This window comes from Dendrobates tinctorius, unplaced genomic scaffold, assembly GCF_039654945.1.
Source record: "Dendrobates tinctorius isolate UK_male_01 unplaced genomic scaffold, ASM3965494v1 ptg000024l, whole genome shotgun sequence".
NCBI classification, from domain to species: domain Eukaryota; kingdom Metazoa; phylum Chordata; class Amphibia; order Anura; family Dendrobatidae; genus Dendrobates; species Dendrobates tinctorius.
The window spans coordinates 7,195,416-7,215,197 of NW_027361692.1; the positions used below are offsets into that span (position 1 = coordinate 7,195,416).

A 19,782-nucleotide genomic window follows, 5' to 3' on the forward strand; every position below is an offset into this window, starting at 1 on the left:
ACTATTCGAGAGGCAACAAGGAAGCAAGGGGATGGATTCGGATTCAAGTGTTTTGGACGTATTATTTTTTGTTTTATAAACATGGCTTCCCTATATCAACTTTGGGGAAATTCTAATCTAGGATATCTGTATTTTAAGCATTTAAGGAACGACAGTGCCTGTGTCTGGTTAACAGACTTTTTCCAGGCAGTTGAATGTTTTGATTGTGACCCTAAAGGGCCTTTTACACATAGCGATTTTGTGATGCAACAGCGATATCGCTAGCGATCTCACTACATGTGACACTTACCTCCGACCAGCTCCCCCCGCTGGATATCGCTGATCGCTCGAGAATGTCCTGGGCCGTTTTCTAATCGCTGGCGTCCTGCTGGCGCCGATGAGCGATGCATGGACGCAGGCAGAAGTCGTCATCATCACTGCATGTGACAGGTAAGTAACGACCGCCGAGCATCGCTGCGTCGCTGGGGAGATCTGCTTGTTTGGCAGCTCACTAACGACCATTTAGCGATGCACCAGCGATCCTGACCGGGTCGTATCGTTGTCGGGATCGCTGGTGCATCGCTAAATGTAACGGGACCTTAAGCCTTATACTAAACTGTTGGTATTAAGTGTTCTGTTTTCTACCACAGATAATAAAATGGAAGAAGATTTGGATCAGTAGCTTGAATCCAGTTTGTCTATGGTAACAATCTACTGTCATGGATATTAAAGTAGTTGCTGATAGTGGTAGCATGTATGATGTTTACTGAGGCCATTAATCAAAGGTGACTGGTGTAATTAATTGATATGAATACAATAAAAAAATGATATTCACATTCGTTATAACATATGTTTAGAGACAAGAACAGAACTGAAACATACCTTCTTTCATGTACAAAATCAGTTTAGGTGTAAGATCATTTTGCTGTCTAGTATTAGTTAGGTATTCCATTAAAAACACTATTGGGGCAAATCTGACCATATTTTGTTCACCACAACCATGAGGCAATTGAACTAACGATTGCAAGTTGGCAGCAGATGGTCCCAAAATATCACCTTTAAAAGAAAATGAAAAGAATATTTACATTATCAGCTCAACAACACATTTCAGGTATACCACTAGCAGTTATAACAAAGCCTGAGGAAGTTTAACTAACTATTCCCTTAACGTAAGATATACATAGAAATATACCGTATTTTTCGCTTTATAAGACGCTCCGGATTATAAGACGCACCCCAAATTTTGAGGAGAAAAATAGGAAAAAACTTTTTTTTAATAAAACGGTGGTGCCTCTTATAATCCAGGCATCTTATTGCTTACTGGGGTTGGTGGCTGCGGTGAAGCAGAGTCCCAGGGTCACTGCTGGAGGAGGCAGGAGTGGGGTGATACTGCAGGCCACAGGAAGGGATGAGAGCTGCCAGGGGGGCTCGTACAGCTACCAGGGGGGCTCATGCTGCTACCAGGGGTCTGTGATGCTGCCAGGGGGGCTTGTGCTGCTACCAGGGAGGCTCATGCTGCTACCAGGTGGGCTCTTGCTGCTACCAGGGGGGCTTGTGCTTCTACCAGGGGTCTGTGCTGCTGCCAGGGGGGCTCGTGCTGCTACCAGGGGGGCTTGTGCTGCTACCAGGGGTCTGTGCTGCTACCAGGGGTCTGTGCTGCTGCCAGGGGGGCTCATGCTGCTACCAGGGGGGCTGTACTGCTTCCAGGGGGTTTGTGCAGCAGCCCGGGGCTCTGCCGACATTACCGGGTGTAGGCCGCAGGGGGTGTCCGGGTGTCCGTTGGCACTGTGGGTGTCTCCGGGTGCCCAGCCATGTCTCCACGTGCCCAGCCGTGTCTCCGGTTCCCATCCCGGGGCTCTGCCAACATTTTGCGACAGGCCAGAGCCCCGGGGCTCCCTCTGTATTGGCTCCCTCTGTATTGGCCCCGGCAATATGGCGGCCACATGCGCTGATGGTGATCTCGGGACTGAGATCTCGAGAGATGAGATCTCAGCGCTGAAATCTCATCTCTCGAGATCTCAGTCCCGAGATCACCATCAGAGCATGCGCCGCCCCCGGCGGCGGCCGCCATATTGCCGGAGTCAATACAGAGGGAGCCTATAGAGAGGGAGCCCCGGGGCTCTGGCCTGTCGCAAAATGTCGGCAGAGCCCCGGGATGGGAACAAGGCTGGGTACCCGAAGACACCCACAGCGCCGACGGACACCCGGACAACCCTGCGACCTACACCCGGTAAGGTATATCCTCTTTGTAAGACGCACCCCCATTCTCCCCCCAAGTTTGGGGGAAAAAAGTTTGTCTTACAAAGCGGAAAATATGGTAATAAGTAGATAGCAAATACTGTGATAGTGCTGTGACATAGTCTATGACACAATCTCTCTATTTTAATTAATGTTTGAAAAATCTCATTGCAACCTGTATGTACAGGGTGGGCCATTTATATGGATACACCTAAATATAATGGGAATGGCTGGTGATATGAACTTTCTGTTTGTGGCACATTAGTACTGTATATGGGAGGTAGGAAAATTTTCAAGATGGGTGGTGACCATAGTGGCCATTTTGGAGTCAGCCATTTTGGATCCAGCTTTATTTTTTCCAATGGGAAGAGGGTCATGTGACACATCAAACTTATTGAGAAACATCACAGAAGAAATGCTAGTTTCTATATCTGCCTCAAAATAGTAATTAACTCTGTTGTGATCCCAGTAAGATCTTTATTTTGGACTAGCTGAAGAGCCCGACGTTGCCTGGGCATAGTAACTAACTATGGTTAGTTATAACAAATTATAATGATTATATATATATATATATATATAGCTGAGAGTATAGCCTTGCCCGCTCCACATAGCCACATTCACTGCAATATCCCTCATCATCCCGTCAGCCAGAACCACTGGACTACTACCCATAATAACCCACATCATCCCATCAGCCAGAACCACCAGACAACAACCCCTAATATCCCACACCAGAGCCACCGGACTACTACCCCTAATATCCACATCATCCCGTCAGACCCACCCGACTAGTACCCCTAATATCCCACATCATCCCGTCAGACCCACTGGACTACTACCCCTAATATCCCATATCATCCTGTCAGCCAGAGCTACTTGACTACTACCCCTAATATCACATATCATCCCATCAACCAGAGCCACCAGACTACTACCTCTAATATCACTAATATCCCACATCATCCCGTCAGAGGGGCCAGACTACTACCACTAATATCCAACATAATCCCATCAGAGCCACTGGACTACTACCCCTAATAACTCACATCATCCTGTCAGAGCCACAGAGTACTACCCCTAATATCCCACATCATTCTGTCAGCCAGAGCCACCGGACTACTACCCCTAATATCCCACATCATCCCGTCAGAGCCACTGGACTACTACCCCTAATATCCCACATCATCCCATCAGCCAGAGCCACCAGACTACTACCCCTAATATCCCACATCATCCCGTCAGCCAGAGCCACTGGACTACTACCCCTAATATCCCACATCATCCCATCAGCCATAGCCACCAGACTACTACCCCTAATATCCCACATCATCCCGTCAGAGCCACTGGACTACTACCCCTAATATCCCACATCATCCCATCAGCCAGAGCGACCAGACTACTACCCCTAATATCCCACATCATCCCGTCAGCCAGAGCCACCGGACTACTACCCCTAATATCCCACATCATCTTGTCAGCCAGAGCCACCGGACTACTAACTCTAATATCCCACATCATCCCATCAGCCATATCCACCAGACTACTACCCCTAATATCCCACATCATCCCATGAGCCAGAGACACCAGACTACTACCACTAATATCCCACATCATCCATCCCGTCAGCCTGAGCCACTGGACAACTACCACTAATATCCCACATCATCCCGTCAGAGCCACCTGACTACTACCCCTAATATCCCACATCATTCTGTCAGCCAGAGTCACCAGACTACTACCCCAAATATCCCACATCATCCCGTCACAGCCACCCGACTACTACCCCTAATATCCCACATCATCCCATCAGCCATAGCCACCAGACTGCTACCTGTTATGAATGGGTCACTGAGGAGGAAAACTAAACAAGCTAAGTCACAGAAAACCAGAGAGGTTGGTAACTATGCAGATTGCAGACCCCTGATCCTAACCACACAACTAGCAGCAGCCGTGGAGCGTTCCTACGATGAATCTAGACGCCTCGTCACAGCTGGAGGACTAAATAAGCCTAAAGCAAGAAAAGGGGAAAACTAACTGCCCCAGAGCAGACCCCAAAGGAATAGACAGCCCCCACACATGTATTGACGTGAAACAAGATGAAAACACAAACACAGGCAGGAAAATAGGCTGAGCAAATGATGGGGCCCAAACTAACTAGAAAGGACAGGAAAGGAAAGACACTGTCTGCAATCTGCCCAAAAAACCAGACAAAAATAATGTCCAACACTTCTGATAACAAAATTAACCCTGAAGTCACTAGACTTCTCCCACTATATCAGCACTCTGAAATATTCTGAGTGAAATATTCTGAGACAGAGCAAAAAAGAGGCCAATCTAATAAGGGACAAAAAGCAAATTGGCAAATACAGATAAATAAGAGTGGAAATTCAGCACAGCCCCAGCTGGGGCTGGCTGACCACACAAAAAACTGAATAGACCAACAAAATCAAGTGTGAACATTAGCAGAAACACTTAGCTTGAGATGACTGGAACAGAGCTGAAAACCAAGACCTGAAAAGCCAGAAGGAATCACCAGCACCAGAATAAGGCGTCGGCTGTCTTAAATCCAGTCTGAGATTCCAGAGATCACATCGTTATCCTCATCATCAGGTGGCAGATCTCTACTAATTAAATCAACCTCACTACCTCCTGTTACCACCAGAGGGAGCCCGGAAGGAGAACTCACAACTGGTAGACCAGAAAATTAGTTCACAACAACTACCCCTAATATCCCACATCATCCCATCAGCCAGAGCCACCAAACTACTACCCCTAATATCCCACCTCATTTCGGCAGCCAGAGCCACCGGACTACTACCCCTAATATCCTACATCATCTCATCAACCAGAGTCACCGGACTACTACCACTAATATCCCACATCATCCCATCAGCCATAGCCACCGGACTACTACCCCTAATATCCCACATCATCCCATCAGCCAGAGACACCGGACTACTACCACTAATATCCCACATCATCCCGTCAGCCAGAGCCACTGGACAACAACCACTAATATCCCACATCATCATGTCAGAGCCACCGGACAACTACCCCTAATATCCCACATCATCCCATCAGCCAGAGTCACCAGATTACTACCCCTAATATCCCACATCATCGCGTCAGCCAGAGCTACCGGACTACTACCACTAATATCCAACATCATCCCGTCAGAGCCACTGGACTACTACCCCTAATATTCCACATCATCCCGTCAGAGCCACCGAACTACTACCATTAATATCCTACATCATCTCATTAGCCAGAGCTACCGGACTACTACCCCTAATATCCCACATCATTCTGTCAGCCAGAGCCACAGGACTACTACCTCTAATATCCCACATCATCTCGTTAGCCAGAGCTACCGGACTACTGCCACTAATATCCAACATCATCCTGTCAGAGCCACTGGACTACTACCCCTAATATCCCACATCATCCCGTCAGAGCCACCGGACTACTACCACTAATATCTGTCACGTCACCGTCAGACTCGGGGCCTGCTGTTCCGCCCTCAGCCACTAGGAGGCGACGGACTGTCACGCCGCCCTCGGGCTCGGGGCCTGCTGTCCAGGCCTCGGCTACCAGGAGGCGCCGGACTGACATGTCATCATCGAACTCAGGGCCTGCTGTTCCGCCCTCAGCCACTGTGAGGCGCCGTGGCTCGCACCCGAGTATTGGCGGCAACAGTGAAAGGGCTTCTGCGCAGGCGTCTAGTGGACACAGACTCCGCTCCTCTGTCAGTCATGAAGGGGTTGGTGCATCGTCATCAGGTCTGGTCCTGGGGGCGGTCCTGATGACATCATCAGCCCGGGAGCCTGTGAGGGATGACCTGATCCCTCAAATACCTTTGGACTGGGCTTGCAAGCCGCCGGATATATTCTTGGTTCCCCTGCGTGTTACTGTGTGAATTGCTGTTGACTGACTCTGACTTTGGCCTGGATTCTGACTCTGCTTCTGCCTAACGATTCTGTACCTCTGCGACTCTCCTGGTTTATGACTCTGACTTCGGCCTGGATTCTGACTCTGCTTCTGCCTAACGATTCTGTACCTCTGCGACTCTCCTGGTTTATGACTCTGACTTCGGCCTGGATTCTGACTCTGCTTCTGCCTAACGATTCTGTACCTCTGCGACTCTCCTGGTTTATGACTCTGGCTTCGGCCTGGAATCTGACTCTGCTACTGTCTACTGTTTTTGTACCGTTGCTGCCTGACTGGTTTAGTCTCGGATATCATTGCCTCTGTGTCCTGTATTGGAACACCTTTCTGGCGACCGTCCTGCTCTGGTCATTGCTCCTATTCAGACAGTGCCTCCTGGGCTCTGCTATAAATCCAGATCCCTGTATAGGGGTAAAGGGTATCAGTGTTTCTCGGGGTGCTGTCTGGCTGCAGTCCAGACCGCAGGCAGACGTCACAATATCCCATATAATCCCGTCAGAGCCACCGGACTACTACCATTAATATCCCACATCATTCTGTCAGCCAGAGCCACAGGACTACTACCTCTAATATCCCACATCATCCCGTCAGCCAGAGCTACCGGGCTACAACCACTAATATCCAATATCATCCCGTCAGAGCCACCGGACTACTACCCCTAATATCCCACATCATCCCGTCAGAACCACCGGACTACTAACACTAATATCCCACATCATCCCGTCAGAGCCACCGGTCTACTACCAATAATATCCCACATCATCGTTTCATCCAGAGATACCAGACTACTACCACTAATATCCCACATCATCCCATCAACCTGTGATCAGAACCAGAGCGCTGATTGATTTGCCCTAACTTCCATACCAATGATCCCTTTAAGAGAGGCCTGGGGTAAGTACCAAAGCACAGAGTGGATTTGCCCTCATTTCCATACTGGGATCACTTTAAGAGAGGCCTGGGTAAGAACCAGAGTGCAGAGTGGATTTGACCTCACTTTCATACCGGGGATCCCTTTAAGAGGGGTCTGGGGTCAGAACCAAAGCACTGAGCGGAATGGTCCTAGCTTCCATGCCAATTATCCCTTTAAGGGAGCCTGTGGTCAGAACCAGAGCACTGAGTGGAACGGTCCTAGCTTCTATACCAATGATCCCTTTAAGAGAGGCCTGAGGTCAGAACCAGAGCACTGCGTGGACTTACCCTGACATCCATACCAGGGATCCCTTGAAGAGAGGCCTGGCATCAGAACCAGAGTGCTGAATGGATTTGCCCTCACTTCCATATGGGAGATCCCTTTAAGAGGGAAGATGTGCCTATGGGACTATGGGATGGAGGATGTGTGATGGGTATATGGGCACTGGACTATGGGATGGAGGATGTGTGATGGGTATATGGGCACTGGACTATGGGATGGAGGATGTGTGATGGGTATATGGACACTGGACTATGGGATGGAGGATGTGTGATGGGTATATGGGCAGGGAGGGGGTGATTCATTTCTGTCATGTGCTCTCTGCTCATTTCTGGGGGGCAGACAATGGCTGGGAGCTTATATTCCCAGGGATGCTAGATTTCTCCCACCCGGTTAGTGTCTGCTGAGGTGTTGTGGAGTCAGAAAACTGTTGCTCATAGCAACCAATCACAGCTCAGCTTCTTTTAAACAGCTCTGGTGAAATGAAAGATGATTAGTGATTGGGTGAGACTATGTGAAGTGGGCGTGGCCATTACACACATACATTTTAATATATATAGTTGGTTCGCACAGAAACTTCTAGACAGTGTTCAGCGGAGAGTACTGTACATTTTTTTCAGCTCAACCACGCAAATTGAATCACAAGTAATTTGAATTTAGGTGATCTGTGAATTTAAAAAAAACTTGACTTGAATTTAATTCTCTGTGGATCAATGAAAACATCTCTACCAAATTAGTCATTTCTTCTGCAGAAAGAATGTCTGGAGATATGGTTGTAATGATAAGTATATTACTTTGTTTTGTCTTTGGCTTAGATAGCTAAGTTATTTCCTCAGGCAAAGTTTCTATTATTCACATCTTCTTAGGTCTTATTAAGAAAAAAACTGATGTGTGTTGCTTCTGATTCAATGCTCAATTATTTAAGAGTGTAACAGGATTATCCTTACCAGTAACAGTGATATGTGCCTTTTCACTACCACTTACTACATCAGAAGGGAATGTAAAGTTCAAAGACTTTGAAATAATTTGTGGTTTATTGTTGATCAGTTCCAAGAGCAAAGTTTGTGAATATGAATGTTTTATTCCTTCAGCCTGTCAAAGTAAAGCAATATCATATAATTATCTACAAAGCCATTGCATTAGCCTAAACTAAAATACATGCTAACTTTCCACATTTACAACGCTAGTTATTAAGATATTCTAAGAGTGACATCATAAAGTGGTGGTCATTTATATACTCAAGTACCAACAAAAACTGACACTTTCTAATAAATACAGCTGAAGCCAGAAGTTTACCTACACTATATAAAAAGACACATATGCATGTTTTTGTCAATATCTGACATGAAATCAGAATAAACCTTTCCCGTTTTAGGTCAATTAGGATTACCATAATTATTAATATTAGCCAAATGCCAGAATAATGAGAGAGAGAATGTTTAAGGCATTTTTACTTACTGCAGAGTCAAAAGTTTACATGCATATCATTAGTATTTGGTACCATTGCCCTTAACCCCTTCCTGACATCAGATGTACTATCCCGTCCATGGGACCCGGGCCCCTATGCCCATGGACGGGCTAGTACATCTAGCGCGATCAGCGGCGCCCACGTGGTGAGCGCCGCTGATCGCGGCCGGGTGTCAGCTGATTATCACAGCTGACACCTGGCACTATGTGTCAGGGGCGGTCACGGACCGCCCCCGACACGTTAACCCCTTGCACACCGCGATCAAACATGATCGCGGTGTACCGGGAGTTAAAGGGAAGCATCGGCAGGGAGGGGGCTCCCTCCGTGCTTCCCTGAGTCCCCCACAGCAGCGCAATGTGCAGCGCTGCTGTGGGGGACTCCTTTCCTCCAGGCCCCCGGATCCAAGATGGCGACGGGGGCCTTCGGGGGCCTGGAGGAAGCTGGCCTCCTCAGTGCCTGCAAAGCGCAGGCATGAGGAAGCCTTGCGCACTGCCTGTGACAGATTGCTGATCTGTCACAGTGATCTGTGATGTGACAGATCAGCGATCTGTCACAGGACAGTGATGTCCCACCTGGGACTATGTAATAAAGTAAAAAAAAATTAAAAAAAAGTGTAAAAATAATTTTAAAAAAATCGCCAAATAAATTAGTAAAAAAAAAAAAAAATATTCCCCAATAAATTCATTTTTTGAAAATTAAAAAAAAACAAAACAATAAAAGTACACATATTAGGTATCACTGCATCCGTAACGACCCGCCCTATAAAACTGTCCCATTAGTTAACCCCTTTAGCGAACCCCTTAAAAAATAAAAATAAAAAACGAAGCAAAAAATAATGATTTATTATCATACCGCCAAATAAAAAGGGTAATAACGCGCGATCAAAAAGACGCATATAAATATCAATGGTACCGCTGAAAACGTCATCTTGTCCCGCAAAAAACGAGCCACAATACAGCATCATCAGCGAAAAAATAAAAAAGTTATAGCTCGCAGATTAAAGCGATGCAAAAATAATTATTTTTTATATAAAAGTTTTCATTGCATAAAACCGACAAAACATAAAAAACGACCTAAATGAGGTATCACTGTAACCGTACTGACCCGAAGAATAAAACCGCTTTATCAATTTTACCACACGCGGAACGGTGTAAACGCACTCCCCCAAAAGAAATTCATGAAACGCTGGTTTTTGTTCATTCTGCGTCCCAAAAATCGGAATAAAAAGCGATCAAAAAATGTCACATGCCCGAAAATGGTACCAATAAAAACGTCAACTCGTCCCGCAAAAAATAAGACCTCACATGACTCGGTGGGTCAAAATACGGAAAAATTATAGCTCTCAATATGTGGTGATGCAAAAACTATTTTTACAATAAAAAGCGTCTTTTAGCGTGCGACAGCTGCCAAAAATAAAAACCGCCATAAATAGTAAATCAAACCCCCCGTTATCACCCCCTTAGTTAGGGAAAAATAATAAAATGAAAAAAAGGGATTTATTTCCATTTTTCCATTAGGGCTAGGGTTAGGGTTAGGGCTAGGGTTAGGGTTAGGGTTAGGGCTAGGGTTAGGGCTAGGGTTAGGGCTTGGGTTAGGGCTGAGATTAGGGTTAGGGGTGTGTTGGGGTTCAGGTTGGAGTTAGAATTGGGGGTTTCCACTGTTTGGGCACATCAGGGGCTCTCCAAATGCAACATTGCGTCTGATCTCAATTCCAGCCAATTCTGAGTTGAAAAAGTCATATGGTGCTCCTTCCCTTCCAAGCTCTGCCATGCGCCCAGTGTTTTACCCCCACATGTAGGGTATCAGCCTACTCAGGACAAATTGCAAAACAATTTTTGGGGTCCAATTTCTCCTGTTACCCTTAGGAAAATAAAAAATTGGGGGCAAAAATATCAAAATATCACATCTAGATAAGTTCCTTAGGGGGTCTAGTTTTCAAAATGGGGTCATTTGTGGGGGGTTTCCACTGTTTAGGTACATTAGGGGCTCTCCAAAGGCAACATGACACCCGCAGACCATTCCATCAATGTCTGCATTCCAAAACGTCACTACTTCCCTTCCGAGCCCTGACGTGTGTCCATACAGAAGTTTGGGCTTAGTGATCGGACCCAAAGAGTGGTCGTAAATGGCTGCACATCCAGTTGGAAGAATGTCTCAAGTGGGGTACCACAGGGCTCTGTCCTGGGCCCTGTATTGTTCAACATCTTTATCAACGATTTAGATGAAGGAATTGAGGGTAAACTGATTAAATTTGCTGATGACACAAAGCTAGGAGGGATAGCTAATACTAGAGAAGAGAGAGAGAGGATTCAAAAAGATTTAAATAAACTGGAGAAGTGGGCAGCAACTAACAGAATGGTTTTTAACAGGGAGAAATGCAAAGTACTACATCTGGGCAATAAAAATGAAAAAAGCATATATAGAATGGGAGGAATAGGGCTAAGTGACAGCACATGTGAAAAAGACTTGGGTATACTAATAGATCACAGACTGAATATGAGTCAACAGTGTGATGCAGCAGCAAAAAAGGCAAATGCAATTCTAGGATGTATTAACAGAAGCATACAGTCTAGATCACGTGAAGTAATTATTTCCCTCTACTCCTCTTTGGTCAGACCTCATCTGGAATATTGTGTCCAATTTTGGGCACCACATTTTAAAAAAGACATCAACAAACTGGAGCAAGTTCAGAAAAGAGCGACCAGAATGGTGACCGGTCTGCAAACCCTGTCTTATGAGGAAAGGTTGCAGGATTTGGGAATGTTTAGTTTGCAAAAGAGAAGACTGAGAGGAGACTTAATAGCTGTCTACAAATATCTAAAGGGCTGTCACATTGTAGAAGGATCAACTTTATTCTCATTTGCACAAGGAAAGACTAGAAGCAATGGGATGAAGCTGAATGGGAGGAGACACAGATTAGATATTAGAAAAAACTTTTTGACAGTTAGAGTGATCAATGAGTGGAACAGGCTGCCACGAGAAGTGGTGAGTTCTCCTTCAATGGAAGTCTTCAAACAGAGGCTGGACAGACATCTAACTGGGATGATTTAGCGAATCCTGCTTTGAGCAGGGGGTTGGACCAGATGGCCCAGGAGGTCCCTTCCAACTCTACGATTCTATGATTCTATGATTCTATGATTCTATGATTTTTGTGGAAAAAAATGATTTTTTTATTTTCACGTCCGAGCGTTATAAACTTCTGTGAAGCACTTGGGGGTTCAAAGTGCTCACCACACATCTAGATAAGTTCCATGGGGGGGTCTAGTGTCCAAAATGGGGTCACTTGTTGGGAGTTTCAATAGTTTAGGTACATCAGGGGCTCTCCAAACGCACATGACGCCCGCAGACCATTCCATCAAAGTCTGCATTCCAAAATGGCACTGCTTCCCTTCCGAGCCCCGACGTGTGTCCATACAGTAGTTTTCTCCCACATATGGGGTGTCAGCGTGCTCAGGACAAATTGGACAACAACTTTTGCGGTCCAATTTCTCCTGTTACCCTTGGGAAAATGAAAAAATTGGGGACTAATTGATCATGTTTGTGGAAAAAATACGATTTTTTTATTTTCATGCCCGGGCATTATAAACTTCTGTGAAGCCCTTGGGGGTTCAAAGTGCTCACCACACATCTAGATAAGTTCCTTAGGGGGTCTAGTTTTCAAAATGGGGTCATTTGTGGGGGGGTTTCCACTGTTTAGGTACATTAGGGGCTCTCCAAAGGCAACATGACACCCGCAGACCATTCCATCAATGTCTGCATTCCAAAACGTCACTACTTCCCTTCCGAGCCCTGACGTGTGTCCATACAGAAGTTTTCTCCCACATATGGGGTGTCAGCTTACTCAGGACAAATTGGACAACAACTTTTGGGGTTCAATTTCTGCTGTTACCCTTGGGAAAATAAAAAAATTGGGGAATAATTGATCATGTTTGTGGAAAAAATACGATTTTTTTATTTTCATGCCCTGGCATTATAAACTTCTGTGAAGCCCTTGGGGGTTCAAAGTGCTCACCTTACATCTAGATAAGTTCCTTAGGGGGTCTAGTTTTCAAAATGGGGTCATTTGTGGGGAGTTTCCACTGTTTAGGCACATTAGGGGCTCTCCAAAGGCAACATGACACCCGCAGACCATTCCATCAATGTCTGCATTCCAAAACATCACTACTTCCCTTCCGATCCTCGACGTGTTCCCATACAGTAGTTTTCTTCCACATATGGGGTATCAGCATACTCAGGACAAATTGGACAACAACTTTTGGGGTCCAATTTCTCCTGTTACCCTTGGGAAAATAAAAAAAATGGTGACTAAAAGATCATGTTTGTGGAAAAAATACGAATTTTTTATTTTCACGCCCGGGCGTTATAAACTTCTGTGAAGCACTGGGGGGATCAAAGTGCTCACCACACATCTAGATAAGTTCCTTGGGGGGTCTAGTTTCCAAAATGGTGTCATTTGTGGGGGGTTTCCACTGTTTAGGTACATCAGGGGTTTTCCAATCGCGACATGGTGTCCGATCTCAATTCCAGCCAAAAACGTCAAATGGCGCTGCTTCCCTTCCGAGCTCTGCCATGCACCCAAATAGTGGTTTACCCCCACATGTGGGGTATCAGCGTACTCAGGACAAATTGCACAATAACTTTTAGGGTGCTGTTACCCTTGGAAAAATAAGAATTGAGGGTGAGAAGATCATTTTTGTGGAAAAAATATGATTTTTTAATTGTACGGCTTTATGTTATAAACTTCTGTGAAGCCCTTGGGGGTTCAAAGTTCTCACCACACACCTAGATAAGTTCCTTAGGGGGTCTAGTTTCCAAAATGGTGTCATTTGTGGGGGGTTTCCACTGTTTTGGTACATCAGGGGTTTTCCAATCGCGACATGGTGTCCGATCTCAATTCCAGCCAAAAACGTCAAATGGCGCTGCTTCCCTTCCGAGCTCTGCCATGCGCACAAATAGTGGTTTACCCCCACATGTGGGGTATCAGCGTACTCAGGACTAATTGCACAATAACTTTTAGGGTGCTGTTACCCTTGGAAAAATAACAATTGAGGGTGAAAAGATCATTTTTGTGGAAAAAATATGATTTTTTATTTGTACGGTTTTATGTTATAAACTTCTGTGAAGCCCTTGGGGGTTCAAAGTTCTCACCACACATCTAGATAAGTTCCTTAGGGGGTCTAGTTTCCAAAATGGTTTCATTTGTTGGGGGTTTCCACTGTTTTGGTACATCAGGGGTTTTCCAATCGCGACATGATGTCCGATCTCAATTCCAGCCAAAAACGTCAAATGGCGCTGCTTCCCTTCCGAGCTCTGCCATGCGCCCAAATAGTGGTTTACCCCCACATGTGGGGTATCAGCATACTCAGGACAAATTGCACAATAACTTTTAGGGTCCTGTTACCATTGGGAAAATAAAAATTGGGGTGAAAAGATCATTTTTGTGGAAAAAATATGATTTTTTAATTGTACCGCTGTACGTTATAAACTTCTGTTAAGCCCTTGTGGGTTCAAAGTTCTCACCACATATCTAGATAAGTTCCTTGGGGGGTCTAGTTTCCAAAATGTGGTCACTTGTAGGGGGTTTCCACTGTTTAGGTACATCAGGGACTCTCCAAACGTGACATGGCGTCAGATCTGAATTCCAGCCAATTTTGCATTGAAAAAGTCAAACGGCGCTCCTTCCATTCTGAGCTCTGCCATGCGCCGAAACAGTCGTTCCCCCCCACAAATCAGGTATCAGCGTACTCAGGACAAATTGCACAATAACTTTTGCAGTCCAATTTCTCCTGTTACCCTTGGTAAAATAAAAAAAATTGAACCTGAAGTATTTTTTTTGTGAAAAAAAGTTAGATGTTCATTTTTTTTTAAATATTAAAAAAAATTCCTGTGACGCACCTAAAGGGTTAATAAACTTCTTGAATGTGGTTTTGAGCACCTTAAGGGGTGCAGTTTTTAGAATGGTGTCACTTTTGGGTATTTTCTATCATATAGACCCCTCAAAGTGGCTTCAAATGTGATGTGGTCCTAAAAATAAAATGGTGTTGTAAAAATGAGAAATCGCTGGTCAACTTTTAACCCTTATAACTTCCTAACAAAAAAAAATTTTGGTTCCAAAATTGTGCTGATGTAAAGTAAACATGTGGGAAATGTTAGTTATCAAGTTTTTTGTGTGCCGTATCTCTGTGATTTAAGGGCATAAAAATTCAAAGTTGGAAAATTGCGAAATTTTCAAAATTTTTTCCAAATTTCCGTTTTTTTCACAAATAAACGCAAGTTATTTGAATGAAATTTTACCACTAACATGATGTACAATATGTCACGAGAAAACAATGTCAGAATCACCGGGATCCATATAAGAGTTCCAGAGTTATGACCTCATAAAGGTACAGTGGTCAGAATTGTAAAAATTGGCCCGGTCATGAACGTGCAAACCACCCTTTGGGGTGAAGGGGTTAAAATGACTGACTTGTGTCAAATGTTTGGGATATCCTTCCACAAGTTTCTCACAATAGTTGGGCCCATTCCTCCTGACAGAGCTGGTGTAACTGATCCAGGTTTGTAGGTCGCCTTGCTCGCTCCTGCCTTTTCAGCTTTGCCCATACATTTTCAATAGGATTGAGATCAAGGCTTTGTGATGGCCACGCCAAAACATTGACTTTGTTATCATTAAGCCACTTTGCTATCATTTTGGCAGTATGTCAAAATGTTGGGTTATTGTCCATTTGGAAGACCTATATGGACAATATAAAGGATATACCTTTATAAAAGATTAACTTGTCACCCGATCTGGATGTTAGTAAGGGCATCTAACGCATAGTTATTATTTTTGTTCTTATAGGCTGTGTATAACCACCATAAATTACTATTACACTGTACAAGTGCTATAGGATGCTTATAAGAGGAAAAAAATACACAATTTTATTACTACCAAACACAGTCCTTTTGTATCAAAACCACATCAATTCAAGTAATTTAAACAACATCCCCAAACATGAACGGGGATATAGAGGCATTGACACAGTATTAATTAAAATAATTTTATTCAAACGTTGAAATAATGACACCTAAACAAGGAATCCTCATAGGTAAAAAAACAGAGGTATAGAAAAACCAGGAAAGCTATAATGTCATGAGATATATAGTTACACACATAACAAAAAATAAATTTATATGAACATATATTATGTAACTAACAAAAAAATGAAAAGTGCACCGTGCAATAATCAGTACAAAAAGTAAAAAAAAATTTTGGAAAAAGTTTTTTTGCAATCAGAATAAGCAATATAAAGTACACCATGCAACTGCGCTATATGAGGGCCAGTTATTTCATTAACTGGCCCTCATATAGTGCAGTTGCACGGTGCACTTTATATTGCTTATCCTGATTGCAAAAAAACTTTTTCAAAATTTTTTTTTTATTTTTTGTACTGTTTATTGTGTGGCACAATTGCACAGTACACTTTTCATTGTTTTGTTAGTTACTATACACTGCATTTCATTAACTGGCCCTCATATAGCACAGTTGCACGGCGCACTTTATATTGCTTATTCTGATTGCAAAAAAAATTTTTCAAAATTTTTTTTTTTATTTTTTGTACTGATTATTATGTGGCACAATTGCACGGTGCACTTTTCATTGTTTTGTTAGTTACATAATATATGTTCATATATATTTCTTTTTTGTTATGTGTGTAACTATATATCTCATGACATTATAGCTTTCCTGGTTCTTCTATATCTCCGTTTTTTTACCTATGAGGATTCCTTGTTTAGGTGTCTTTATTTCAACATGTTTGAATAAAATTATTTTAATTAATGCTGTGTCAATGCCTCTATATCCCCATTCATGTTTGGGGATGTTGTTTAAATTACAATTTTATTACTGTATGATGTCATGAAAAATGGCCATGTTAAAATTACCTTAACTGTGAGTTGACGAGTTACAGCATCTGAAGCAAGAGAGGATGTGGCCTTCACCGTTACTGGAATATTGCCCAACTGAATAGGTTTGATTGTAAAGGAAACAATTTTTCCTTCTTGACTTGGAACCATTACAGTCCTTTGGCTCCCGGTTGCGCTTATAAACGATAAGTGTATTTCAAACGCATCACTTTGATCAAGGGTTACAGAAACCTATGAAGGGAAAACACAGGTCAAGTGTTTAAGCCAAAGTTATGTGTAATGCATTGGTTTGATGTTTTTAATTAAAATGTCTAGTAAGAAACATCTCTATGTAAATGAATTTAGCAAAATAAATTGCAAAATACAAGAAAGATTAGTCTACACTTCACTTTGTGCTAATTTAATTGGAAATATTTATTGATTGATAGAGCAAAAGTTGGATTCTAGGCTACAATTGGAGAACATTTTTACCATTTTCTAACCTCCAACTTTATTAATATAATCTTGCCTATACGTAACAATCTAAGGTGTAAAGTTTCTCCTTTTTGAGCGTGCCAAATTGGCATAGGCATCTCCAAAAAGTACATGAGCATTTCATATTCTTTTTTATTTTACATCATGTAGTCATGCTTCCAACTGTTTTCCAAAGTGTGTTGCTCGACAATGTAATATCTGGCCACTAATAACTATGCTTTCATAAGTATACTTGTGTATGAGACTGAACACTTTTTACTTTTCACCTCAGTATCTTCTTCCAAATAATTGAAGACAACAACTTCCAAAACAAATTGTTCTCCTCTGGTAACATAACTAGGGAGATTCAGGGAAATGAAGAATGGTTGAAATGATTCCAACTGAAAAAAACAACAACACAGGTCTGATGTGAAACAAATGTAAATTGTCATCTTATGAATTAATAGAGAGACGTCAAAATTAGATGCAATGAAATTTTAAATAGTGAAAATTGTTAATTGGCATTCTATTCAAACAAGTTTAATTTGCTGAAAATTGTCTTTTGGCTCTGTCTCATTTGGAAGCAACAAATTATGGAAACACAGGATGGATGAAAGTAATGCGAAAAAAAACAGGATCTGCGCTGAGCTCTGTCTAAACATTGTTTGATATTATGTCATCTATGTATACAGCTAATAAATCTCGAATTGTTAAATGCGCTGTCATGTGTTTATATTACTATAATACAATGTTAGACTGGAAAATACACAAATGAAGTACAAACTAACTGCGGAATGCTACATCTAAGATGTAGCACATTGTTAAATGTAACAGTAAATAAGAATTCCCTGGAATTTTTGGGGTGTGTGAAAGTCAGCTGTTATGAATATTGGAGCGAAGTAGTGGTTAAGTTTAGAAATTATATTCATATGAACTACTGAAGGTACACATTTCAAGACTTTTACTGTTTTGCTACGAAGTTTTAATCAGTGCTTTATAAAAGAGCAAACCGTTTTGACGTTTTGATGCAAAGTGAAATTGTGTTAAATTGTTAGGAGTTAGTTGAACTTGGTGAATTTTGAATTTACTGCTATTTGGTTGATACGATTGGCCATTGCCATTTTCCACATTGAAGAAAATTGCATAGAAAACAGGTGGAAATATGTGTGCTTCCCAGCAATGCATTGCAGCCAATGCAATACATGGTACAGCACAGCCAATCACGAAGCACTATCAGAGCGTATACACCATGTTCCAAATAATTATGAAAATTTTATTTTTCTCTCATTTTCAAAATGTTGAATGCAAATGAGTCAATTGAAGGTTCAAATCATCCACTGTTAGAGTACAAATCAAATTTTATTGGCCAAACCTCCCAATGATAACAATATTTTTTTTCAAAACTAAAAAGTTCAAAATGCACTATTCCATATTATTATGCACAACAGTTTCCAAGCATTTTCTAGGTTGTAAATAACTGAAAATGGTCATTTGTTGAATTTGCAGCATTAAGAGTTCACATTTACTGAAATCAAAAGCTTTTTCAATCAAAACATCTTAACAGGCCAAGTTCAATGTTAACATAGGACCCCTTCTTTGATATTACCTTTACAATTGTTGCCTTTATTGAAATTGTGAATTTTTCAATAGTTTCATCTTAAATTTTTTTTGCATCATGTCAAAATAGCCTCCTAGAGCTATGAACATTCTCCCTTCCTCATACACACGTGGTCAAAATTGTTCGTACCCCTCATTTAATGACAAAAAAAACCACAGTAGTGACAGAAATAACGTAAATCTGACAAAAGTAATAATAAATCAAAAATCTATGAAAATGAACAAATGAAAGTCAGACATTGCTTTTCAACCATGCTTCCACAGAATTAAAAAAAAAATAAAACTCATGAAATAGGCCTGGACAGAAATGATGGTACCCTTAACTTAATATTTTGTTGCACAACCTTTTGAGGCAATCAAGCCATTCCTGTAACTGTTAATGAGACTTCTGCACCTCTCGAAAGGTATTTTGTCCCACTCCTCAAGAGCAAACATAGTAATATAGTGTTTAAGGTTGAAGGGAGACTTTAAGTCCATCTAGTTAAACCCATAGCCTAAAGGCCCCTTTACATTTAGCGATGCACCAGCGATCCCGACAACGATACGACCCGGTCAGGATTGCTGGTGCATCGCTAAATGGTCGCTAGTGAGCTGCTAAACATGCAGATTTCACTAGCGATGCAGCAGCGGTCGGCGGTCGCTCTTATCTTTCAGACGTGGCCAGGGTGTCCGTCTTCCGGCAGCGTCCATGGCTCGCTCGACGGCGCCAGCAGGAAGCCGACGATGAGAAATGGACCAGGCCGTTCTCACACGATCAGCGATAGCTAGCGGGGGAGCCGGTCGGAGGTAAGTATCACATGTAGCGATATCGCTAGCAATATCGTTGCTGCGTCACAAAATCAGTGATGCTTTAGTGATATTGCAAGTGATATCGCTATGTGTAAAGCCCCCTTAACATGTTGATCCAGAGGAAGGCAAAAAAAAGTCATGTGGCAAACAGTAAGCTCCACATTGGGGAAAAAATTCCTTCCTGACTCCACATACGGCA

General features: G+C 42.8%; 1 protein-coding gene across 1 annotated transcript in view; it reads right to left on the reverse strand.

The window, feature by feature from the left end:
- The window catches only part of CD109 (CD109 molecule), a 465,421-nt gene that overhangs the window by 120,541 nt on the left and 325,098 nt on the right, over positions 1–19,782 (reverse strand). Inside the window, exons 20-23 of the mRNA XM_073569324.1 lie at positions 17,465–17,578; positions 16,743–16,955; positions 8,302–8,446; positions 862–1,035 (exon numbers count right to left, since the gene is read on the reverse strand). Of these exons, the coding sequence (XP_073425425.1) occupies positions 862–1,035; positions 8,302–8,446; positions 16,743–16,955; positions 17,465–17,578 (646 nt within the window). The remainder of the gene's footprint in view (positions 1–861; positions 1,036–8,301; positions 8,447–16,742; positions 16,956–17,464; positions 17,579–19,782) is intronic.